At 43.0% G+C, this 26,411-nt stretch overlaps 2 protein-coding genes across 3 annotated transcripts in view; both read left to right on the top strand.

Annotated features, from left to right (window-relative positions):
• The first annotated feature begins 640 nt into the window (after window positions 1-640).
• On the top strand, window positions 641-11,923 carry slc39a7 (solute carrier family 39 member 7). Of its 2 annotated transcripts, none has more exons than XM_063185182.1 (8): window positions 641-781; window positions 1,356-2,130; window positions 4,095-4,263; window positions 5,940-6,020; window positions 6,628-6,762; window positions 7,061-7,141; window positions 7,679-7,875; window positions 10,024-11,923. In XM_063185182.1, exons 2-8 carry the CDS (start codon window positions 1,357-1,359, stop codon window positions 10,276-10,278), a joined length of 1,692 nt encoding a protein of 563 aa, XP_063041252.1. In that variant the 5' UTR covers window positions 641-781; window position 1,356; the 3' UTR covers window positions 10,279-11,923. The 2 variants fall into 2 exon arrangements, with proteins under 2 accessions (XP_063041252.1, XP_063041251.1); XM_063185181.1 differs by having other exon boundaries at window positions 1,352-2,130.
• Window positions 11,924-25,522: 13,599 nt separating this feature from the next.
• The window catches only part of nedd9 (neural precursor cell expressed, developmentally down-regulated 9), a 37,090-nt gene continuing 36,201 nt past the window's right edge, over window positions 25,523-26,411 (top strand). Inside the window, exon 1 of the mRNA XM_063185179.1 lies at window positions 25,523-25,820. Coding sequence (XP_063041249.1) covers window positions 25,809-25,820 — 12 coding nt within the window. The 5' untranslated portion in view covers window positions 25,523-25,808. The remainder of the gene's footprint in view (window positions 25,821-26,411) is intronic.

Here is a 26,411-nt window from a genome sequence, read left to right as displayed (position 1 = left end):
AATCTGCCTAACTACAGTAAGTGTTTGAATGAACAGTACATCAATCATCATCAAAACTCGCATGTCCAGTGAAACTTGAGCATAACCAAAAATAACAAATTTGCTACAAAACACACTAATTTGCAACAAAATGAAAGTTATCAACATTGAAGCAGCAAATAGGGATGTCTCCTAAACAAATCTTTCTGTGCATGGGGATGTGAATTTATAGCTCAACACTTCCCTCATCTGGCTGCCTGAGGGCATAACATCAGGCGCTCATCTCTGCATAGGCCTAAAAAAAGTATTTGAATGAACATTACATCAATCATCAACACTCGCATGTCAAGTAAAACCTGAACATAACCAAAATAAAATTGCTACAAAACACACTAATTTGCAACAAAATGAAAGTTATCAACATTGAGGCAGCAAATGGCCTACTACCATTGTAAGGCCGTTTAAACATGGCTACAGATGATCATTGTGGTTGGGGTGTTTTTTAACCAGAGAAAAACGAGCTTACACAATTTTGCTGAGATTTCGTGATAAGTGGTTCCAGTGGTTCTCTTCTCTTCTCCTCACATCTTTCCGTTTTCAAATGTCATAACCCCGCGAGATCTCCCCGGCACAAGTGCGTTGTATGGGATGGCTTTGCTCTTCACGCGAGACTACACTCAGTTGATGATATGCCACGTCTTTGAAAGTGTTGTTGCATTCAATGAACACCACGTACAGGTAGACAGAACCAGGACAGAGTTTTCATCATCACTATAACGGGTATCAACGGGTCAGCAGACTTGTAAGTAGACTAGAGTATTTTCCTTATTGGAAGAATATCACCCGATGCATTGCTGTGCATTCCACCTAAATGCTGCATGTTAGCAACTTATCTAGCGGCTAGCAAGTTAGCTCTAACAGCTACGAAGATCTTTGTTTGCTCTTTGTATTGTACTGTACCCTGCAGGTAATCCCACTTACCGGTACTCTTTTGAACTACTTACTGTGTTTTCGTTGTTGTTAATGCCGCGTCTTAGTCATTTGAACTTTCGCCGTTGCTCTTGCCCATCCTAAGCTTGTTTATTTGGTTGAAGTTATCCTGTAGTTCTACAGAAAACAGCTGGCATAGACATGCATACTAAAGTACTGTGCTGTCGGTGTTTGGCTGGCGTAAATTCACTATGCAAGTACGAAAAACAACATATAGCCAACTAGAAAAAGTAATGTCACATAATGACATTGATTTTTAATGTTATATCCGTTATACATTTCAGGGAGTGATGAAGTAGCCCATTAAGCTTACTAAACCTTTCCCCATTGCAATTAATATTTTGCAAATTACGCCTTAAAACTTCTGTCTTTCTTTTGCCAGGCAGAATGGCAGGGCATCCCCGATGCTCCTTGGCACCAATGGTGCTGTTGGCAGTGGCTCTGGTACTTTCGCAGACTCTACAAACCGGGGCACATTCCCACTCTCATGGTGACCATGATCACGGACATGGCCACGGGCATCATCATCATGGACATGGACATGGCCACGGACACCATCATGATCATGGGCACGGGCACTCTCACGAAGGGCAAAGGATGTTCCACGGCGCCAGCAAGTGGAGCGCAGAGGCCAACCTTCCTACTGCAGAGGAGGAGATCCACCATCATCACCATGGGCATGGCCATGCACACGATCACCACGGACATGCACACGATCACCACGGACATGCACACGATGAGTTTGAGGAGGCCCTGGAACACCTCGAGGAGGTCCAAGATCTCCATGAGGAGCCGCTTGAGGAGGAGGACCTTGACCTCCACCAAGATGAGCTTGTAGAAGAGGTCCATGAGGACGCACAACAGGATGAGCCGGAGGAGGACCATGATGATGCCGGCACACAGGAGGACCAGGAGGAGGTGGAGGTGGAGGAGGAGGGCCATGATCACCACCACGACGCACATGATGACCACGAGGAGGCTGAGGACCACCACGGACACTCTCACGACCACCACGGACACTCTCACGACCACCACGGACACTCTCACGATCACCACGGACACTCTCACGATCACCACGGACATTCGCACGGCCACGCTTCAGAGCCAGCCAAACAGGAGGGTGCGGCAGAGAAGCGTGACCTGGTGGAGCTCTGGATGCAGGTACAGCTCAGTCATTTCCACAGAACATTAGCTAGTCAGCTAGGTGAAATAACTCAGACCCCTCATACAGTTTTACTGAAACAACTATAGAAATTACATCAACAATACACAATCTTAAGGTTATCTTTTCAGGGGCCTGTACTACAAAACTGGTTCAGGAGTAAACCAGGTTACGTTAAGAAGTAAATCATCTAATAGAAGAGCCTGGGGGGGCTCGTTTTCTTAAGAAGCACTGGGTGATGCAATTTGTTAATCTATTAAATGCGCAAATACCAAACATATCTTGAGTTGTGGGACCATTGAGCTGATTTACAAATTGCTTTGGAGTGGGCATGTCCGTCTTTGTCCTTACAGTCCATACCATGAATAATGCCTGTGGCTCTCCTCTTACTACTATTATCTTGTCTCTTTGATGATCAGTGATTGCGGGGTGACGGCCTGCCTCCAAGGGCTTCCTTACATGGTGTGTGTGTGTGTGTGTGTGTGTGTGTGTGTGTGTGGATGCATGCCTGTGTGAAGATATGCATTCTGGCATCAGAATGGTTTACCCTTATCTTATTATTGAGCTGCTGGGGTTCTTCCAAACAGGGGAGGCTTGTTAGTTGGGCAAAAAAGTGCCACTTGTTGTTCATCTACGATGGATTCTTCAACCCCATACTGTACATCCCTGGCCCACCCAAGTGAAATGACTGGTCGGTTGGTTTCATTTGTAAGTCACTCTGGATAAGCAATGTAATGTGAGACTTCCTCTGTGAAGGAAGTGAAAGTGTTAAGTCAGTAAGCCGTTAAAGTGAGTGCAGATCCTGGTACTGCTGTGACTGATGTACACCTGTGTGCGTTAACAAGTGCTACACGTCTTTTCTCATCCTCATCCTATCTCGTTGGTTATCCTCATGTAAACAGATATCTGTTTACTCAAGGAAGGATTAACTTACCAGCCTCCTAAGACATCCTCCCTGAGTAGGATGGCACTACTATCAGGATATCCTGCTGGTGGAAATGTAATAGTAACGGGCACCAGTTTAGGTACATCTTCTCTGAGTAAGCTGAAAAATAATGGTAACTTAGCTTATCAGCCTTTTCAGGACTTCCTCTCTTAGTAAGCTTACAAATTTCTGTAGTCACTATTTTCTGTGAGGCTGGTGTTACTGTCCAGCAACCCATGTGATTTCTGTAGTCTCTAGCAGTTGGATCTTTTAGGGAAAGTGAAACTTTCATAGAGCTGTGTTATCCAGCAGTACTGCAAACACTTGCCCTTCATTCATTGATTTCTTAACTTAGACCAGTGAGTCATTCTGGAGACAGAATGTCCTGCCTGCTTTGCACACTGTGGTGTGATGCAATGAGCAACCTTGTTGGAAGTGGCCACAGATTTCTCTGAATTCCACAGTTTTATTTTTAGAAAGTGATTGCAAGGGTCTGACACCACACAAAGTGAAGTGCAAAACCCACAGTATTCTTGTGGTTGCACCAGTGACAAAACAGAGACATGCTTTTCTTTTTTTCCTTCTCTAATTTATCATGAGTGAGGGAGAAGGAGAGAATGCGAGAGGGAGAAAAGAGAACGCAATAAACTATCTGGAATCAGTTGTTCAAGCCTGTTTTGTGTGTACCAGTTGCCAGTTGCACCTCTGTATGCCCAAAACAGACCCATTCTTGGCTAGAACCAGACTTCAGGAAATCCCCAAAATGTTTGTGTAGAAGTGCCTCCTGGACTTCCTGGAAAGTTGTTTGCTCAAGGTGCTTTGGATAGTTCAGTTTAGATGACAGAATGAAAGGTACTCAAAGGCATTCAGAAAACATTGAAAAGCTGTTGTTTATAATGGCTTGGTCACATTGAAAAAAAAAGAACAATCAAACGATAATCAAGCCTTCAGGGAAACAAAAGCGGTTGCCTGTGTGATTGCCTCTGATTAAGTCTTTGTGTTGTTTCTTTGTACCCTCCTCCTCCCTCTGTTATCCAGGCGATCGGCGCCACTCTGCTGATCAGTGCGGCCCCCTTCCTCATCCTCTTCCTCATCCCGGTCCAGTCCAACACGGATCAGCACCAGAACCTGCTGAAGGTGCTGCTCAGCTTCGCCTCTGGAGGCCTGCTGGGAGACGCCTTCCTCCACCTCATCCCCCACGCACTGGGTCAGCACAGCACAGCACATTACATTGCATAATAACAGTTACTCAACCTGGAGTAGTGCCTTTTACAATAGAATATTACATTAAATTTACTCACCGTGTCATGTGTCAGTATAGTATATTTCTAGGGATGCACGATGTATCGGCCAGATGTATCGGTATCGGTCGATATCGGCCAATATTCAACACATCGGACATCGGTCTGATGGGTAAAACTGGGCCGATGTTAATGCCGATGTTTTTTTTTGTATGTTACGGTTCTAAAAGAATGGACTTGACGATGACTTTCACTGTTTGTCTTCTATTTTGTCTCTATTTTTTATCTAATCATCACAGGGAGTTAAAAAGTGTTTTTGGAAATAAGACGACATTCAAAAATTCTGTTTGTTTGCATCATTGTCATCTCTTTTTTTTAAAAAAGAAAGAAAAACATCGGTATCGGTTAATATCGGTCATCGGCCAAAACCGCAATATCATAATCGGATATCGGTATCGGCCGAAATTTTTGACATCGTGCATCCCTATATATTTCATTACACTTACTCAACCTGGATTAGTGCCTTATACTACATCAAATTACATTACTTACGTACATTCAGTTTACTCACCCTGTGTTAGTATAGTACTTTAGATTCCACTTACCCACCCTGTGTTAGTGCACTACATTACATAGTATTGCTGCTCAGTTTTGCCTCCTGGGACTGCTGGGAGACGCCTTCCTCCACCTCATCCCCCATGCGCTGGGTCAGTCATGGGTAAGCGGTTAGCGCATCAGACTTGTAGCCCAAAGGTTGACGGTTTGACTCGCGGCCTGCCAGGTTGGTGGAGGGAGTAATTACCAGTGCTCTCCCTCATGACAGAGATATCCTGAGCATTGAACCACCCCTCCCTTGGGGGGCTGTTCGGGCTGCCCCCTTGCACGGGTGGGGCATGAATGCAATTTCGATGTGTGCAGTAAGCACTGTGTACTGTGGAGTGCTGTGTCACAATGGCGGAGGAAGTTTCCAGTACGTTCCATAAAGGCAAGAAAACGGCCAGAAAATGGATGTGTATAGAACGCCACCCCCATTGTTCTGCTGTTTCGGGATTTGATCATGCAATATTCTGATCCCAACTCCCATGAAGCCATGGCTGCCTTAGTGGGCCGCTTGCTTCCCGCCAGAGTAAGGTTTGATATGCGTGTTATCAAGTGGAAACTGATAAGGTACCCTGTTGCGGCCTTGGTGGCCGCTGTGCACTGCTGTTCCACAGTAGATTTCCATTGGAAACAATGCAGCAGACTGCTGTCGGCAGTGTGGTAAGCACTGGCTGTATTTTTAGCTGCAGGTGGCATGCAGAAAACAAAATCTGCCCTCTATTGCCACTTCGCATCTGTTTAGTGCAGAGTTGCACGTTGAGTTTGACTTGCCTCATAAATGTAAATGCTTAATTGTGTTTGCTGTGTGGTCTTAACGCCAATTTTAACGCTAAAGCTTCATCCATGAAACCCCAAATCACTTACAGCTGTGTTGGCTGTATTTTGAGCAAACTGTCTTTTAAGCATTGTTTGTTTTCGCTTCTCTTGCACCGTTTTAGTTTGATGTTTACGAAATATGTGTGCGTGCGCAAGTGAATACTGAGGCAAATTAGTCATCATGTGTTTTGTAAAGTAACTTGACAATTCTGTGTTTTCCCGATAGAACCCCACTCTCACCATGGCGATGAAGGACACGGCCACTCACACGCCAAGGCAGAGTCAAATGACCACGGCCACTCTCACGGTACACTCCAATAGCGCCACCACAGCTAGCACAGGGTGTGTGTCATCTTCAGCCATTTTCACTTGGATGGACTCTTTGTGCACCACCGGTGCTCAACAAAATAAGTCGAAGTTAGTGTGAAAAAAACACACTCAGTCTTTTCTTGAATCTATTTTGTCATTCAAATGAAAGAAATACATTCAAGGAATAATTCCAAGACACAGTCTAGAATTTGAGTATTGACTCTACTAGCTGCTGTAGATGGTCTTGTACAGCACAGTCTATTACTGTACAGTAGAGTAGATCACACAAATGTCTGCTGTATCAGCACCCTGTGGCATCCAGATGGAGGGCAGCAGATGTTGACTTTTACTTACACAGTTATAAAACAGAAAGCACAATGCACTGTTCAATGGCCATATAGATGGAGGCAGGATATTAAACAGATAACTGTACAGGATGTCAACAGATGGTTTGCATGGCAGATATGTGGAGGGTGTGTGGTTGAAGCATTGCAAAGTGAGGCAGTGATACAGTTGTCTATGATGTCCATACATATTTGTATGTTTGTTTATACAATATTTCTCTCTCTCTCTCTCTCTCTCTCTCTCTCTCTCTCCCTCCCCAGGTGCTAACCATGCCCATATGATGTCTGTGGGCCTGTGGACGCTGGGGGGAATCGTTGCCTTCCTGGTGGTGGAGAAGTTTGTCCGCCTGCTGAAGGGAGGACACTCTCACTCACACGGACACGGACACTCCCATGGTAGGAGAGCACGGATGAATACTATAGATCGATGGATGGATCACTAAATAATGAGAATATGGGGGCAACATTGTCAATATTCCTAACAAAGAAACGAATAATGCTTTTGTCATACTATCAATGTATATTAATGCCAACACTGTATCATATAGTGGAGCACCTGACGTCAATTGTCAATTGACCACCAAGTAATTAATTTCTCAAACTTCCTTATTGACCTCACATTTTTCCATGTTGTACTGTTGGCCATGATAGTATTGCGCCCCCTACTGAGATCCACATAATCTGGTGTTTGCAGGTGCTGCCAAAGCAAAGGACAGTGATGCAGAAGAGGAGGAGGAAGAGAAGAAGGAAGCCAAGACAGAGGAGAAGGGAACAGGTGTGTTTCATGTATACATATTACCCTAATTTCTGGCCTATAAGCTTCTACTTTTGTCATATGCTTTGAACCCTGCAGATTACACCACGATGCGGCTAAGGTATATATGTGACAAGTACAAAGTGATGGAAGTTGTTGGAATGTTTTTATAAATATCCCATGTTATAATGTGGACACTACAGAATTTCTACTTAATTTAGGGTACAGCTGCGGTTTATTGTCCAGGAGTTACGGTATATCTGTGTGGTATGGTGCCTATGCGGTTAGTGTTGTTTTTCCAAATGTCATGTACATTTGAGTATTTTCGTATTCACATTGGTAATGACATTTCCATGTGTTATACCGTAACTCAGGATGGGTTTTTGCATTCGTCTTTTCTGTCTCTGCAGACATTAAGGTATCCGGCTACTTGAACCTGTGATTGTGTTCTTTTTAAAATTTCCTCATTGATTATTTTGTTGTTTTGAAAATATTTTCCTTTCTATAATATTAACTACTTTGGTATGGGCTTTGTCTTCGTCTTTTCTCTACCTGCAGACATTAAGGTGTCGGGCTACTTGAACCTGGCGGCCGACTTCACGCACAACTTCACAGACGGTCTGGCTATCGGCGCCTCCTTCCTGGTTGGGCCTGCCGTCGGCATGGTAACCACCATCACCATCCTGCTGCACGAGGTGCCTCACGAGATCGGAGACTTTGCCATCCTCGTCCAGTCCGGCTGCACCAAGAGAAAGGTACAGCATACCTATAAGATATGTCTAGCCAGCGCAAAGATGTGTTTTATTTAAGAAAGCTCTGCTTCTCTGAAGAGCTGAGAAGCAGCTTATACTAGGAAGCAGGGCTTAACACTAACACACGCCAGGTAGCCAAATGCGGGTGAATATCGGCGTTGGCTAGTAGATACCGAAGGTTCACTAGCCATTCTGGCGGGTCCGTTACTATTCTGAATGATGAGGCACCGCATTTTGTAGTTTTTTTCCTCGGACCGTCTTTGCTACAAAAGCAATACAATGCGCTTTCGCGAGCCTACAATACCCATGAAGCACCTGTGTCACGTGTCACCTGTGTGTCACGCATGCCAAGAATCTGATAGAGCGACTAGTCTTGCGAAGAGGAGTGGCAACGAGCTACCGGCATATCAGCGTGCGTTTGGAAATGTCACTGAAAACCTTGTCGTGAAAATAAAGTAGCCAAGTTCATCTCAACTGACGTGTTTTGCGATCTGTCATTAGTTCAATACTTAGTAGTAGTGTACATTAAAATGACCAAGGCGAGAGGAAAACACGCCAGCCTGTCTTGTGAAAGTCTCGAGACTATAAGCGCAGTGATAAGACAAGGACACATGCGGCATTAATAATGTTCGGTTTAAATTATTTTCTGATTTGCCTGTATGTCTTCATACCTTAATATTCCTCCATGTTTCTTGTGCTGTTGTTCCCGACTGTCAAACCGGGCTTAAACAACGAGCAGTAGCCTATTGCAGCCTTCCAGACTGCATTAAGCACGTCCCTTGCCCGTTTCGCCTTGCGTCCGTTTATTTAAACAACTCAATATTAAACGAAATGAAAGGACATCGTAGGCCTAGTTACCGCATCTGTGTGCGCTTTTTAGTGGACACTAAGAAAATATTCCAGAAGAGGTGTTATTCCACATCCATGACCGAGGAGAGGCGAACTTGGCAATGACTTTTGCTATCTACTTTGCGCATCAATTTGGACGGCAACCTCCACAGATTGGCCTAGGCTATATGATATGAAGAAAGTGCCTTTCAGATCAAAGGCGCAAATATTTTGCTCTCGTGTAGCTTACATTTGTGCCCTTCCACAACACTGTGCTTGGTGTTTCTGCATGGTCAATATAGCCTATGCCATTCCTCAGATCAGTAAATCTGTTCTTTCCATAGCATGCATGCATGGACCAGTTAATAGGCCTAACAATTATAGGCTAATTATTAAGCCCTATATTATATTAGGCCTATATTATATTATATTATATTATATTATATTATATTATATTATATTAGCCTACATCACATTATTACAGCCTATTATATAATTCTTTAAAGCTGCTATGATGGTTAAGAAAATTATGGCTAGTGAAAAGGCCCAATGGCTAGTGAGTCAGGAAAACCACTAGCCAAAATGGCTGGTAAGCGAAAAAGTTGTCAAGCACTGCTAGGAAGATAAGTAAACTTGGACATTTTAATGGTCAGGAGATTTGAACTTTATCCGTTTCATGGATCCTCGTCCAGTTCTACTGTACCAAGAAGAAGGTGCTTGTTTATCTGATGCATAGGGACCTCCTTGGAGGGTAGTGGAGGTACTGCAAGAGTGTCATGGACAGAGGGGACTTTGCATGAAAACATGCAGGTGTCATGACAATTTGGCATTAGCCATGATGACCATTAGCTTGGGACAGCACCCGCCTTTTTAGTCCACTGGTAACATGTCTCCAGATTCACAGTAAAAAGTAACATAATTTACCACATGCCTATTAATGACTGCAGTCATTCACTTTCCTGAATGTTCATGACAAGTGTTATGTCATTGTTATGACAATGTCATGTCAGTCCTATTGGGGGTTACCAAATATATTTACTTTGCCAGTGAATTTCAAATTTGAATTTGCTATATTAATGGACTTTATTCTTAGGTCCAATAGGGGGTCCCAGGCAGCAGAAAAAGTTTGGCGGCTGCTGAGTTTGCAGTGAAATGGTCAGACATGATGCCTAAATGCTATTACTGATAATCAGGGCCGCTGACAGCTTTGGCTGGGCCCAGGACAAAGCCATCAGAAAGGCTCCTTTGTCATCTTTCCTGCTGGTGATAATAATAATAGTGATGCCACTGCTACTAATGACCTCTTTGTGCTCTTCCCACCAGGCCATGTGTCTGCAGCTGCTGACGGCGGTGGGGGCGCTGGCCGGCACGTCTTGTTCCCTATTGGCAGAGGGCGTGGGCGCGGCCGCCACCGCTTGGATCCTCCCCTTCACCGCCGGCGGCTTCGTCTATATCGCCACGGTGACCGTGCTGCCCGAGCTGCTGGTGGGCCGCTCCAGCCTCGGCCAATCGCTGATGGAGATCCTGGCGCTGCTCTTTGGAGTGGGCATGATGGTGCTCATCGCAGAGTACGAGTGAAACCAAGAGGGGGCGACGTGGGACGTTCCATATGTTTGACAAGGGACTGAGTGAGAGACGATGTGGAGAGAGTAAATGAAAGAGACAGAGAGAGGGAGAGAAGGAAGGAGGACAAAAAGACTGTAATCTGTGGAGAAATTTCAGGATCAAGACGGGGGAAAGAATCATGCATAAAACACTGTTACGTTTTTTGGAGTGTGCTACCGAGTTTTGATAGCTGACAGGTGGCTGGGGAAAAAAATGGTTATTCTATGATGTGGATGCTGGACGAAGCCAAGAGGGAAGCTGTGTAATAATGTGGAGGTGTGGTAGAGAGAGAGAGAGAAAGAGAGATGGAGGGGTTTCACCAGAGAAATGATTCTGAAAGTTTACCATGTGGTAATGTCGGATTTTCAACTGTATTTAACATCAATTTTCATTCCATTGCTGTCACAACATTGGTCCTTGCGATAACACTTTTTTTCTTCTTTTTCACAACCTGAGATTTACTTTGACAAATGACTTCCTTGTGGAATAGAAATAGACATGTGGAATGAATCAGTCTTGTCATCTGTAGTTTTTGCAGTTTCTACTTTTAAATGTTAATTTTCGTTGGTTGTATTTTGTACATTATCATTTGTTTTATTTGACTTGAACCAGTCGGATTCTTTTTTTTTTTGCCCCGATATGATACACTCAATCTGCTTGCAGTCATCAAGTGATTGTGATTGTGATTGTTATGAGTGTGTCTATCTCTTATTTTTTTTAATACATTTTCCTTCCCGCTCTCAAAGTGAATGTTTACGATAATTAGACCAGATCTGTGACCGTTAAGAACCCAAACTAGGCAGGCATGTACACAGTACTATTGGGCTTCATTCAACGCAATATTCCTGGATTGTCGCTGCATTGTGAATGTGCGCTTTAAACCACTCTTGTTGTCGTTGCTCTGTTTGGAGTCGTTTTAAAGCAAAGCTTCTCGTGCAAACAGCCTCAAGTGATGTATGAGGCCCATATGAGGTTATCACGTGAACAGCATCTGTAAAGAGTGGCTTAGTAGAACTTCAGTAAGTATTGTTATCAGCAACAAACTTGGGTGGCTGATATTCCAGGAGGAACATGGTGAAGTGATAAACCTGGCTAAGTTAACCTACAGGAAGTACTAAACCTACAGGAAGTACTAAACCTCCAGATGTCATTTAGTTCAGAAAATCAGGACTCCACTTCACTCCAGGCTCCTCTATTAGATGATTTGCCACTACCTCGAGGTTAACTTGACCATGTTTACTACTGAACCAGCCTCTGTAGAGCAGTTGTGATTTTGTCAATTTTTACCTGTAACTGAGCTGCAGCTCTTCAACTTCACAAAAGTGTTTTGTGTATTCTAGACAATCATGAAAAAATTGTGGCGAAATGATATTACATTTTCCAGACACACCTGTCTTCTGACTAACACACACATGCACACTCACAGTTTTTTTTTTTTTAACGTTTTTTTTTCTTGGAAGGACCAAAAGGAGGAGAGGGGAAACTGGGAAAGAATGTTAAATGATTTATTGTGTTTTTGTTTTTATTAAAAAATACAGAAAATGTAAAGATTTTGATTAGTTGCTGTTTTGCCATCTTTTTTGCGTGTTCTCCATTCCAAACAAAAGCAGTTCTTCATGTGGATGTTTGCATTTCATCCATGCTTTTTAAAATAAAAAAATGAGTTATGAAATGCTTGTAGTTAACAGCAGTTAAAATGTGTAGGCCTACTCAACCATAATACAGTCTATGGTATGGAAGGGAACAGTGGACGATGCTGGCTACGTGTACTTGGGCTGGGTCACTGGGAACCCCTGGTCAAGAAAATCTTCATTCAGTTAAGTAGAGTAGAGTAGAGTAGAGTAGAGTAGAGTATCGTTTATTGATCCCAGGGGGAAATTAAGGTGTCAAGTAGCATACACACATACATAAATGAAGACATTGCCCACAAGACGTAACACACATATTACACATAAAATAATCATCATATATAGCTCACTGTTACATATATTTGCCAAGGCATCTCTCTCTCTCTCTCTCTCTCTCTCTCTCTCTCTCTCTCTCTCTCTCACACACACACACACACACACACACACACCAAAGATAAAGTGTAAAGTGTCCACAGTGTTCACATGTGCCTTAGCTGAGTGGCACATAGAAGCCAAGACAAAGTGGCCATAAAGTGTCCAGGAGTGTCCATAGTCTCTCTGCCTAGTACAATGTCCATTGTATTCCTTGGAAAAAGAGATGAGATGGGGGGGGTGTAACACAAGTCGCCCCCCTGTCTCACTACACACACACACACACACACACACACCAAAAATAAAGTGCACATAGTGTCACCTGTGCTGGGTGGCCAAAAACAAAGTGTCCAGGAGTATCAGTAGTCCAGGGGGTTACACAAGTCGCCAACTGTGTCTCTACACACACACACACACACACACACACACACACACACACACACACACACACACACACACACACACACACACACACACACACACACACACACACACACACACACACACACACACACACACACAAGCAGCTGTGCATTGTCCAGTGACTGCACTGTCCAGTGAAGAGGAGTCGAAGGGTAAAGGGTAAAGGGTTAAGAGTCCAGGTAAATAAAGTGGCAGGAGTGGGATTTGTTATGCAGTCCAGTCCCCTATGACAATCTCTCTTTGTGTGTCCTTCTGTGCAATGTTGAATAGCTGGATGGACCTGGGTACAAATGACTTCCGCAGCCTGTCTGTCTTGCAGGAGATGGCGCGCAGTCTGTAGCTGAACAGGCTTCTCTGGTTGTCGAAGACTGGGTACAGGGGGTGCTTGTAGTTGTCCAAAATAGAGTCCAATCTGCTAAGTGTCCTCTTGTCAGCAGTGGTTGTGAGGGCGTCCAGTTCTGTGCCGACAACAGACCCTACTTTTCTCACCAGCCTGTCAAGCCGTCCAGCATCTCTCTTCCTAATGCTGCCACCCCAGCATGCCACAGCATAGGAGAGCACACTGGCCATGGCAGACTGGTAGAACATCTGCAGGAGTCTGTTGCAGACATTGAAAGACCTCAGCTTTCTCAGAGAGTAGAGTCTGCTCTACTAATGACTCATACAAGCATTGACAGACTTATGATGATTGGTTTTCAGAAAAATTGAACAGAATTGTCAATGCTTACTTTTTTTTAGTCTCTGTAGCACGTAGAAAGATTTATATAGCTTAGGCTTCCTTTTGTAGAGCATCTTTGCGCAAGGGTGAAAGTTTACTCTTTCCCATTCGTCTTAGGAGCCAACAAACTAAAAAAAGTAGGGCCTAAGTCTTCCTGTTCATCTTCAAACATTGCTTGAATCCACTGACCTCCATCTATGGGATCATCAGATATCGCATCCCCATTTCCTATCAAATCTGAATCAATTTCCTCAATATCGCTACTGTCACTTACTATAGGCCTATGTGTCAACCATGGGCACTAACGTCAGAGTTTTTTTTCACTCTCCAACTGAGAGATGAATTGCACAGTCAAATGAACTTGGGTGCTTTTTTGGTGTAGGCTACAGTATTTAGACCAACTACCAAACATTTAGTTGGTAACACACATTTACGTCAGCATGTGTATTTCAGGCATGGGACAACATAAAATTTGCATGTACATACGTTTAAAATGCCTCCATCCTTGAAAACCGCATGAAGGTCACCGCCAGCTAATGGTAAAAAAAGCCTATGCATTAGTTGCGGCAGCTGGCATTAAAGGTAAAAGCACACAGATGCGTCTCCCAGTCAATTTGGGTTATAGATTGGGTAGGGTAGACACAGGCGTAATCTAAAGGACAATTTAGACCCATACCCTACGTGTGAGAAAGTATGGATAAATGTGGAATGTTTCACACATTCTAACCATTAATTTCATAGGCCTACATAATTTGACATGAAACAAGGAGCTTCATTTCATAGAAACCGATCAAAAACAATTGTTTAGGCTAGATGGGCGGTGGTATGAAGGAGTTGATGGTTTGAAAGCGATTCCTTGCCAGAAAACGAGTAACTTCACGGATTGCCACCCCTGTAACTCTTGACTACAGAGGGTCAGCTGCATCAAAGTCACTGCACATACACCTGGCACCACTGTCACTCCAGAAAGTTTGGTGATTATTACCCATTGCAATCCTGACTTACGGGGGGCAGTCACTTTCTGGCAACCGCTTAGTTACAAGGCGTTGCCAGAATGCAACTGCCCCTTGTAAATCGGGATTGCAAAGGGCAAAATTCACCCCAAAAAATATGGGATGATAGTGGGGGGTGCCAGGTGTATGTACAGTGACTTTGATGCAGCTGACCCTCTGTAGTCCACAGTTACAGGGGTGGCAATACGTAAAGTCACTCGTTTTCTGGCAGGGAATCGCTTTTTGGCACGACACCGGCCTGGGTCATTTGCCAGTCCTTCCCTGTCTCTCTCTCCCCACTCGTTTCCTGTCCCGCTGTGACTGTCCTATCATAAATAAAGCACGAAAGTAAAAAAAAAAAATCTGAAAATAGAAAAAGGTAAAGCTTCCGGTGTCACTGGTGTTGGCACCCTTTACTGAAGATCACTGTGGAAAGCTAATTTGACTCAAATGTGGAAAATCACACATGAGCACCTTTGATATTTGACATTGTTTTTGTCCATAGGATACAAATTAGCCAATGAATAATGATATTTGTGTTTCAAACAGCCACCTGTTACATCTCAAAGGAGCTGTCTGTGGACACAAGCATTTGTCTCTATATGTTTCATATCAAAAGTTATGACCAATTCTATTTCCTTTTTGTAATCCGTAAGGCTCTGGTCAGGTGCGTTAAAATACTTTAAATCCCTTAAATCCCTTGGGACAGCATTTCATCTTGGTACCTGTCAAATTGTATAGCTTCAAAGATACAAAAATTAAAAAAATAAAACCAGGTGCCATTAAAAAAGCTGGGTTGTGTGTGGACCCTTATTTCCATATAAAGCTTTCTGGTAAAGCACAAAAACAGTATACTTCCATACTCTGCAAGTACTGTATATAAAAGACTAAACAGTAGAACACCCTACCCTACCCTACCAAAAATCAAGCGTGGTGTCGAATCCATAATATTGTGTTACTGCTTTGTTGTCACACGACAGGTATCACAGGCATCATGACTTACAGCAAAATGTTTAACCCCATCTAAGAACATCATGTGTATTCAAGCAAGACAAAACCCCAAAGCACACATCCAAAACCACACTGGAATGGTTGGATATATTTCCATTTATTTCTGGATATATTGCACATTTTGTAAATAAAATTAAGGGGTGCCAAATGCTGGGTGGGGTTGTATATGTTTTTTAAAGGGACCATATTTATTTTACATACACATAGGCTGTTTTTGCTGCGAAATGTTATTATACAAACATGAAGTATCAATAACACTGAATGAATTCCATAGACAAGCATGTAAAAAGTAACATTGCTTTCGCCAGATCTTGCTCAGCATAGGCTACACGTTACCTGACTCTTGCCATCTGATATGCTCTCGCGTGACGTAGCCGAACGCAGCCCAGATGATGTAAATCAGGTTAGGTGACAACCCCACTAACAATCCCAGAACCAGTTACCGCTTTTTTTCTCTGTAATGCCTTACATTACTTAGTTTCTGCAAAAAATAATGCATTACTTTACAACATTAATTAATTTCTTTTGTATTGCATTACTGCCAACACAGGGTATCGTGCTGTGCCTCCCATGCCCGAACTGGTGCGTTGACTGTCATGTAGGTCATGTGTTCAAGCCTGGAGTGGCAAACTGACACTAATGACGCTAGGCCTACACGCTTAAAATGAACAATTCCGGCCTTGCATGCTGTGTTTTAGTCAGATACCAGCTGTTGTTTATTACAGTGATGGGGATTTAAGTCAGGGAAGGGAAAGGGAAAGTCATATGAATGTTAAGTTTGACTGAGAAACCTGTGATTATAGTCTATAACAGTGTTTTTTAAATTGGGGGCCGGGGACCCCTGGGGGGCCGCGAGGGGATGCTAGGGGTGCCGCAGCAGTTTGGCAGGGAAAACATTGCGAAATAAACTCAATAATTCCATAAATGAAATGACTTATTAGCCAAAAATAAGCTTAACAATCACATTGGAATCATTTTCCTCTTTACAATGTTAATAATAATTGTAATAATTGTATTATGGTTTCTGTAGTACTTGAATGGGTTTTGGAATGCACCAACTTGAAACCCCGTGCACAGAAAAAAATAGTGTGGCACAGCTCATATCAGGGAGGCCTTGGCTGGAATCTACCAGTATATGGGGAGCCTCGTCGTGGTAAAGTTTGGGAAACACTGGCCTAATAGGCCTAGGCCTATTTATTAGCCTACCAGTAGCCTAGGCCTAATTTTCTGTCAAAGTCTTTTTTTTTTAAGGAACAGAGTGGAGTGTAGTACTTGTATTAATCCCAATGGAAGATGTCTGACAGCTCACAAAATTACACAAATACAAAACATACACAAAGAGCCCTACAACAGTTCAGTACACACACACACACACACACACACACACACACACACACACACACACACACACACCACATAGGCACACATACGGTACACACACACACACACACATACACACACACACACACACACACACACACACACACACACACATTTTATGTAGGCCTACTTTATGTACTTTATCCACATTACAAGTTAAAATCAATAGGAACCAAATATGATGAATAATCCAACAACTATTTTGACCAAAGGACACATCTTGTTATGGAAATATGTCATTAAGGATACAGGAAACATATCTTCTCTTCCAGATGAACATGCTCCCTATAACAGCAGTATTGAGCAGTATTTAGCTAGCTGTCTGGCCCATCTTTTACTTAGTCCACTGATGTTGAGTCCACTGACCACCAGCCTATACACATGGCCTTGACTGCCAGAGGAACTGGCCATTTTAAAATATAAGTTTTTTTGATATTCAATTTTAAAAATTTCAATTCATCATCATTCATATTCTGAGGATTGTTGTACTCCACGCTGTTTCTGTAATTTGTAGAGCCAGACTGCTTTCAAATAACACCGCAGACATCTTTTTGTGACTTACACTGACTGATATAATCAATACTGAATTTATAGTGTCCTACCCTCATATGTAAACCTTTCCTAGTCTGTTTCTCCCTTAATGTTGGTGTCAGATTCACACAAATGCCGTTCTGGGGTGCTCCCCTTGCTACTAAACAGGCACAGCAAGTGTGATTGAAATCGGTGTTGGTCGGGTCGCAAAGTGTCTGATTCACATGAAATGACCCATATCTCTTGCTTGGACCTTCACAGCTGCTGGGAGAGGTGAACTGTCAATTAAGTCCAGTCTGCTGATAAACTGCTGAACCAAATTGGTCACTTGTTGACTCCAATCTCCTGCAATGTTGAATTTATGCCCCAGATAGGTGTGACTTTCTTGTCTGTCATACACTCTGAGTGGCTGGCCTGAGATGGTGAGGGAAGGAGGCTGGTCAGTCTTTATACCAGCTCTATACCAGCGGTTGCCCCCGCTCCTCCTTTCCCAAAACACTGCACATTTACTCTATTTTACTTGCAGGCCAGACCAGGTGAGGAAGCTCTTGGTGCAAGCCGGCATGTTTTTAATAACTCCCTCATCACGGGATGCAATGACTACATCATCAGCGTAGCCCTGGACTGGGTTTGGTGACAACACTTTCAGCCAGTTTGGTGACAACACTTTTTGGTGACAACACTTTCACCATTTCAGCCACTGGTTAACGGCAATGATAAAGTTTACTGCATGCATTCCATAAGCAACCAGTTTTAATCCCCACGTCCAGTTTGACAGGCAGGGTGAGGTGTTTACCACATATCACTTGCAGATAGGAAGTAGGCCTACATACATATTTTATTATATCACAGTAGGTCTTTGGCAGGTGTATGTCCTCCAGTGAATTCATCATGACTTCATGAGGCAGTGTACCACACACACACACACACACAACTTCACAAAAGTGTTTTGTGTATTCTAGACAATCATGAAAAAATTGTGGCGAAATGATATTACATTTTCCAGACACACCTGTCTTCTGACTAACACACACATGCACACTCACAGTTTTTTTTTTTTTAACGTTTTTTTTTCTTGGAAGGACCAAAAGGAGGAGAGGGGAAACTGGGAAAGAATGTTAAATGATTTATTGTGTTTTTGTTTTTATTAAAAAATACAGAAAATGTAAAGATTTTGATTAGTTGCTGTTTTGCCATCTTTTTTGCGTGTTCTCCATTCCAAACAAAAGCAGTTCTTCATGTGGATGTTTGCATTTCATCCATGCTTTTTAAAATAAAAAAATGAGTTATGAAATGCTTGTAGTTAACAGCAGTTAAAATGTGTAGGCCTACTCAACCATAATACAGTCTATGGTATGGAAGGGAACAGTGGAGGATGCTGGCTAAGTGTACTTGGGCTGGGTCACTGGGAACCCCTGGTCAAGAAAATCTTCATTCAGTTAAGTAGAGTAGAGTAGAGTAGAGTAGAGTAGAGTATCGTTTATTGATCCCAGGGGGAAATTAAGGTGTCAAGTAGCATACACACATACATAAATGAAGACATTGCCCACAAGACGTAACACACATATTACACATAAAATAATCATCATATATAGCTCACTGTTACATATATTTGCCAAGGCATCTCTCTCTCTCTCTCTCTCTCACTCTCTCTCTCTCTCTCTCTCTCTCACACACACACACACACACACACACACACACCAAAGATAAAGTGTAAAGTGTCCACAGTGTTCACATGTGCCTTAGCTGAGTGGCACATAGAAGCCAAGACAAAGTGGCCATAAAGTGTCCAGGAGTGTCCATAGTCTCTCTGCCTAGTACAATGTCCATTGTATTCCTTGGAAAAAGAGATGAGATAGGGGGGGGGGGTGTAACACAAGTCGCCCCCTGTCTCACTACACACACACACACACACACACCAAAAATAAAGTGTACATAGTGTCACCTGTGCTGGGTGGCCAAAAACAAAGTGTCCAGGAGTATCAGTAGTCCAGGGGGTTACACAAGTCGCCAACTGTGTCTCTACACACACACACACACACACACACACACACACACACACACACACACACACACACACACACACACACACACACACACACACACACACACACACACACACACACACACACACACACACACACACACACACACACACACAAGCAGCTGTGCATTGTCCAGTGACTGCACTGTCCAGTGAAGAGGAGTCGAAGGGTAAAGGGTAAAGGGTTAAGAGTCCAGGTAAATAAAGTGGCAGGAGTGGGATTTGTTATGCAGTCCAGTCCCCTATGACAATCTCTCTTTGTGTGTCCTTCTGTGCAATGTTGAATAGCTGGATGGACCTGGGTACAAATGACTTCCGCAGCCTGTCTGTCTTGCAGGAGATGGCGCGCAGTCTGTAGCTGAACAGGCTTCTCTGGTTGTCGAAGACTGGGTACAGGGGGTGCTTGTAGTTGTCCAAAATAGAGTCCAATCTGCTAAGTGTCCTCTTGTCAGCAGTGGTTGTGAGGGCGTCCAGTTCTGTGCCGACAACAGATCCTGCTTTCCTCACCAGCCTGTCAAGCCGTCCAGCATCTCTCTTCCTAATGCTGCCACCCCAGCATGCCACAGCATAGGAGAGCACACTGGCCATGGCAGACTGGTAGAACATCTGCAGGAGTCTGTTGCAGACATTGAAAGACCTCAGCTTTCTCAGAAAGTAGAGTCTGCTCTACTAATAACTCATACAAGCATTGACAGACTTATGATGATTGGTTTTCAGAAAAATTGAACAGAATTGTCAATGTTTACTTTTTTTTAGTCTCTGTAGCACGTAGAAAGATTTTTTTTTTTTCTGAAAAAATATAGCTTAGGCTTCCTTTTGTAGAGCGTCTTTGCGCAAGGGTGAAAGTTTACTCTTTCCCATTCATCTTAGGAGCCAACAAACTAAAAAAAAGTAGGGCCTAAGTCTTCCTGTTCATCTTCAAACATTGCTTGAATCCACTGACCTCCATCTATGGGATCATCAGATATCGCATCCCCATTTCCTATCAAATCTGAATCAATTTCCTCAATATCGCTACTGTCACTTACTATAGGCCTATGTGTCAACCATGGGCACTAACGTCAGAATTTTTTTTCACTCTCCAACTGAGAGATGAATTGCACAGTCAAATGAACTTGGGTGCTTTTTTGGTGTAGGCTACAGTATTTAGACCAACTACCAAACATTTAGTTGGTAACACACATTTACGTCAGCATGTGTATTTCAGGCATGGGACAACATAAAATTTGCATGTACATACGTTTAAAATGCCTCCATCCTTGAAAACCGCATGAAGGTCACCGCCAGCTAATGGTAAAAAAAGCCTATGCATTAGTTGCGGCAGCTGGCATTAAAGGTAAAAGCACACAGATGCGTCTCCCAGTCAATTTGGGTTATAGATTAGGTAGGGTAGACACAGGCATAATCTAAAGGACAATTTAGACCCATACCCTATGTGTGAGAAAGTATGGATAAATGTGGAATGTTTCACACATTCTAACCATTAATTTCATAGGCCTACATAATTTGACATGAAACAAGGAGCTTCATTTCATAGAAACCGATCAAAAACAATTGTTTAGGCTAGATGGGCGGTGGTATGAAGGAGTTGATGGTTTGAAAGCGATTCCTTGCCAGAAAACGAGTAACTTCACGGATTGCCACCCCTGTAACTCTTGACTACAGAGGGTCAGCTGCATCAAAGTCACTGCACATACACCTGGCACCACTGTCACTCCAGAAAGTTTGGTGATTATTACCCATTGCAATCCTGACTTACGGGGGGCAGTCACTTTCTGGCAACCGCTTAGTTACAAGGCGTTGCCAGAATGCAACTGCCCCTTGTAAATCGGGATTGCAAAGGGCAAAATTCACCAAAAAAGTTATGGGATGATAGTGGGGGGTGCCAGGTGTATGTACAGTGACTTTGATGCAGCTGACCCTCTGTAGTCCACAGTTACAGGGGTGGCAATACGTGAAGTCACTCGTTTTCTGGCAGGGAATCGCTTTTTGGCACGACACCGGCCTGGGTCATTTGCCAGTCCTTCCCTGTCTCTCTCTCCCCACTCGTTTCCTGTCCCTCTGTGACTGTCCTATCATAAATAAAGCACGAAAGTAAAAAAAAAAATCTGAAAATAGAAAAAGGTAAAGCTTCCGGTGTCACTGGTGTTGGCACCCTTTACTGAAGATCACTGTGGAAAGCTAATTTGACTCAAATGTGGAAAATCACACATGAGCACCTTTGATATTTGACATTGTTTTTGTCCATAGGATACAAATTAGCCAATGAATAATGATATTTGTGTTTCAAACAGCCACCTGTTACATCTCAAAGGAGCTGTCTGTGGACACAAGCATTTGTCTCTATATGTTTCATATCAAAAGTTATGACCAATTCTATTTCCTTTTTGTAATCCGTAAGGCTCTGGTCAGGTGCGTTAAAATACTTTAAATCCCTTAAATCCCTTGGGACAGCATTTCATCTTGGTACCTGTCAAATTGTATAGCTTCAAAGATTCAAAAATTAAAAAAATAAAACCAGGTGCCATAAAAAAGCTGGGTTGTGTGTGGACCCTTATTTCCATATAAAGCTTTCTGGTAAAGCACAAAAACAGTATACTTCCATACTCTGCAAGTATATAAAAGACTTTAAACAGTAGAACACCCTACCCTACCCTACCAAAAATCAAGCGTGGTGTCGAATCCATAATATTGTGTTACTGCTTTGTTGTCACACGACAGGTATCACAGGCATCATGACTTACAGCAAAATGTTTAACCCCATCTAAGAACATCATGTGTATTCAAGCAAGACAAAACCCCAAAGCACACATCCAAAACCACACTGGAATGGTTGGAAAAGTTTCCATTTATTTCTGGAGATATTACACATTTCCTCAATAAAATTAAGGGGTGCCAAATGCTGGGTGGGGTTGTATATGTTTTTTAAAGGGACCATATTTATTTTACATACACATAGGCTGTTTTTGCTGCGAAATGTTATTATACAAACATGAAGTATCAATAACACTGAATGAATTCCATAGACAAGCATGTAAAAAGTAACATTGCTTTCGCCAGATCTTGCTCAGCATAGGCTACACGTTACCTGACTCTTGCCATCTGATATGCTCTCGCGTGACGTAGCCGAACGCAGCCCAGATGATGTAAATCAGGTTAGGTGACAACCCCACTAACAATCCCAGAACCAGTTACCGCTTTTTTTCTTTGTAATGCCTTACATTACTTAGTTTCTGCAAAAAGTAATGCATTACTTAACAACATTAATTAATTTCTTTTGTATTGCATTACTGCCAACACAGGGTATCGTGCTGTGCCTCCCATGCCCGAACTGGTGCGTTGACAGTCAGGTAGGTCATGTGTTCAAGCCTGGAGTGGCAAACTGACACTAATGACGCTAGGCCTACACGCTTAAAATGAACAGTTCCGGCCTTGCATGCTGTGTTTTAGTCAGATACCAGCTGTTGTTTATTACAGTGATGGGGATTTAAGTCAGGGAAGGGAAAGGGAAAGTCATATGAATGTTAAGTTTGACTGAGAAACCTGTGATTATAGTCTATAACAGTGTTTTTTAAATTGGGGGCCGGGGACCCCTGGGGGGCCGCGAGGGGATGCTAGGGGTGCCGCAGCAGTTTGGCAGGGAAAACATTGCGAAATAAACTCAATAATTCCATAAATGAAATGACTTATTAGCCAAAAATAAGCTTAACAATCACATTGGAATCATTTTCCTCTTTACAATGTTAATAATAATTGTAATAATTGTATTATGCTTTCTGTAGTACTTGAATGGGTGTAGGAATGCACCAACCTCATCGAGTTGTGGAACCGTTTGCCCAGAAAAAATAATGTGGCACAGCCCATGTCAGGGGGGCCTTGGCTGAAATCTACCAGTATATGGGGAGCTTTGTCATGGTTAAGTTTGGGAACCCCTGGCCTAATAGGCCTAGGCCTATTTATTAGCCTACCAGTAGCCTAGGCCTAATTTTCTGTCAAAGTCTTTTTTTAAGGAACAGACAGAGTGGAGTGTAGTACTTGTATTAATCCCAATGGAAGATGTCTGACAGCTCACAAAATTACACAAATACAAAACATACACAAAGAGCCCTACAACAGTTCAGTACACATACACACAAACACACACACACACACACACACACACACACACACACACACACACACACACACACACACACACACACACACACACACACACACACACACACACACACACACACACACACACACACACACATTTTATGTAGGCCTACTTTATGTACTTTATCCACATTACAAGTTAAAATCAATAGGAACCAAATATGATGAATAATCCAACAACTATTTTGACCAAAGGACACATCTTGTTATGGAAATATGTCATTAAGGATACAGGAAACATATCTTCTCTTCCAGATGAACATGCTCCCTATAACAGCAGTATTGAGCAGTATTTAGCTAGCTGTCTGGCCCATCTTTTACTTAGTCCACTGATGTTGAGTCCACTGACCACCAGCCTATACACATGGCCTTGACTGCCAGACAAGGAACTGGCCATTTTAAAATATAAGTTTTTTTGATATTCAATTTTAAAAATTTCAATTCATCATCATTCATATTCTGAGGATTGTTGTACTCCACGCTGTTTCTGTAATTTGTAGAGCCAGACTGCTTTCAAATAACACCGCAGACATCTTTTTGTGACTTACACTGACTGATATAATCAATACTGAATTTATAGTGTCCTACCCTCATATGTAAACCTTTCCTAGTCTGTTTCTCCCTTAATGTTGGTGTCAGATTCACACAAATGCCGTTCTGGGGTGCTCCCCTTGCTACTAAACAGGCACAGCAAGTGTGATTGAAATCGGTGTTGGTCGGGTCGCAAAGTGTCTGATTTCACATGAAATGACCCATATCTCTTGCTTGGACCTTCACAGCTGCTGGGAGAGGTGAACTGTCAATTAAGTCCAGTCTGCTGATAAACTGCTGAACCAAATTGGTCACTTGTTGACTCCAATCTCCTGCAATGTTGAATTTATGCCCCAGATAGGTGTGACTTTCTTGTCTGTCATACACTCTGAGTGGCTGGCCTGAGATGGTGAGGGAAGGAGGCTGGTCAGTCTTTATACCAGCTCTATACCAGCGGTTGCCCCCGCTCCTCTCCTAAAACACTGCACATTTACTCTGTTTTACTTGCAGGTCAGACCAGGTGAGGAAGCTGTCAGTACAAGCCAGTATGTTTTTAATAACTCCCTCATCACGGGATGCAATGACTACATCATCAGCGTAGCCCTGGACTGGGTTTGGTGACAACACTTTCAGCCAGTTTGGTGACAACACTTTTTGGTGACAACACTTTCACCATTTCAGCCACTGGTTAACGGCAATGATAAAGTTTACTGCATGCATTCCATAAGCAACCAGTTTTAATCCCCACTCCCAGTTTGACAGGCGGGTGAGGTGTTTACCACATATCACTTGCAGATAGGAAGTAGGCCTACATACATCTTTTATTATATCACAGTAGGTCTTTGGCAGGTGTATGTCCTCCAGTGAATTCATCATGACTTCATGAGGCAGTGTACCACACACACACACACACACACACACACACACACACACACACACACACACACACACACACACACACACACACACACACACACGTCCTGGTGGGTTAGTGTTGCACAGACACAAAAAAGTTATGGGTGATTGTCCTGTGTTAAGTCTCTCAGTGCAGTAAAACAAAATGTCCAAGGTAAAGCTATCCGACCTAGGGGATGAGAAAGGTAGCCTAGGTGATGAAGCAAAGAAAAGTGTATGCCTCTGTATGCCTCTACTTTGGCAGTCTTTAATTGTTGGGTGACATTTACAATACAATTGTGTAACTATTAGGCTGACAATAACATAGCCTACAATAACATTACAATAGAACAATAAACTTATGATCAAAAATCTTTCATTTCATTAACGAAAACGTGCATGATAGGCTACGTCATGTGCGCATGTGCACAGTGGAATAGTTCCCTGCCGCCGATCATGTACTGACACCAAAGCATCAGAGTCTTGGTCATACGGGGTGGAAATGTTCATTCCCTGCTACTACCGCAATAGTGTTAGCGGGGGGAATCATGACGACCTGACCAATGGGATCCGTCTTATGTTAATAAGTCAAGGTCGTTTGCCGTGCTTACTAAAGAGCGAAGAAAGAGTGCCGCTGTACGAAGGAAGTGGATTGCAAACGCACCCGTGGATTTTGCAATAAAAAGCTCGAGTAGGCTATACTTTAGAAGGAAACGTGACTTCAAGCGCCGCAAACTCCTCTGATGCCTGCCTGCCTCTTTGAACACCCGGATATTTGCGCTCTGCCACTTCGGAGTGGAGGCTAGAAGAAAACGGTCGGAATGAAGCACAAAGTAAGTGTCGTTACTGTTTCCTTTTTTAATTATTTTAGCGGATGAAGTTGGTAGGCTAAATCGCTAATTTATCGGAGCTCAATAGACGGACAACACGCCTGACCCATGCCTTGTCTGCGTTTCTTCTAGTGCTCACCAACTTCTCTGGGGTCCTGGCTGTTTGTTTCTGCCCGAAATGTAGGCTATGGTCGTAGCTTTGAACAGACACCGTTACAGAGGGCCTACCACGTCATATTTGTTCTCCGTCAAGCCTAACAGCTTTTGGAAATGCACGATGTTTTTGAACTAATTATACCCTACTTAGTAGGTTTGTGCCGAATCTCGCAAAGATTTCTGTCAGCAGTTACCGAGTGTTCTCTCCCATTGACAAACTGGCCTCCAGTGTGGATTCTATGTGGGTCATTTCTTGTTGCGGTGTGTTTTGTTTTTTTGTCTTGCTTTTTTGATTATTAATCCAGGTTAAGTGAACCTTGAGTTTGTGGTAAATCACCTAATAGAAGAGTCTGGATGCCTGCATTTTCTGACTTTACACCTGTGGGCTATCTATGACAGGTTTACCTCTTCCGGTAGGTTAATTAGCCATGGTTTTTA

Source organism: Engraulis encrasicolus, chromosome 20, assembly GCF_034702125.1.
Source record: "Engraulis encrasicolus isolate BLACKSEA-1 chromosome 20, IST_EnEncr_1.0, whole genome shotgun sequence".
NCBI classification, from domain to species: Eukaryota; Metazoa; Chordata; class Actinopteri; order Clupeiformes; family Engraulidae; genus Engraulis; species Engraulis encrasicolus.
The sequence above is the reverse complement of the archived record's forward strand: the minus strand, read 5'-3'. Positions and strand labels throughout refer to the sequence as shown.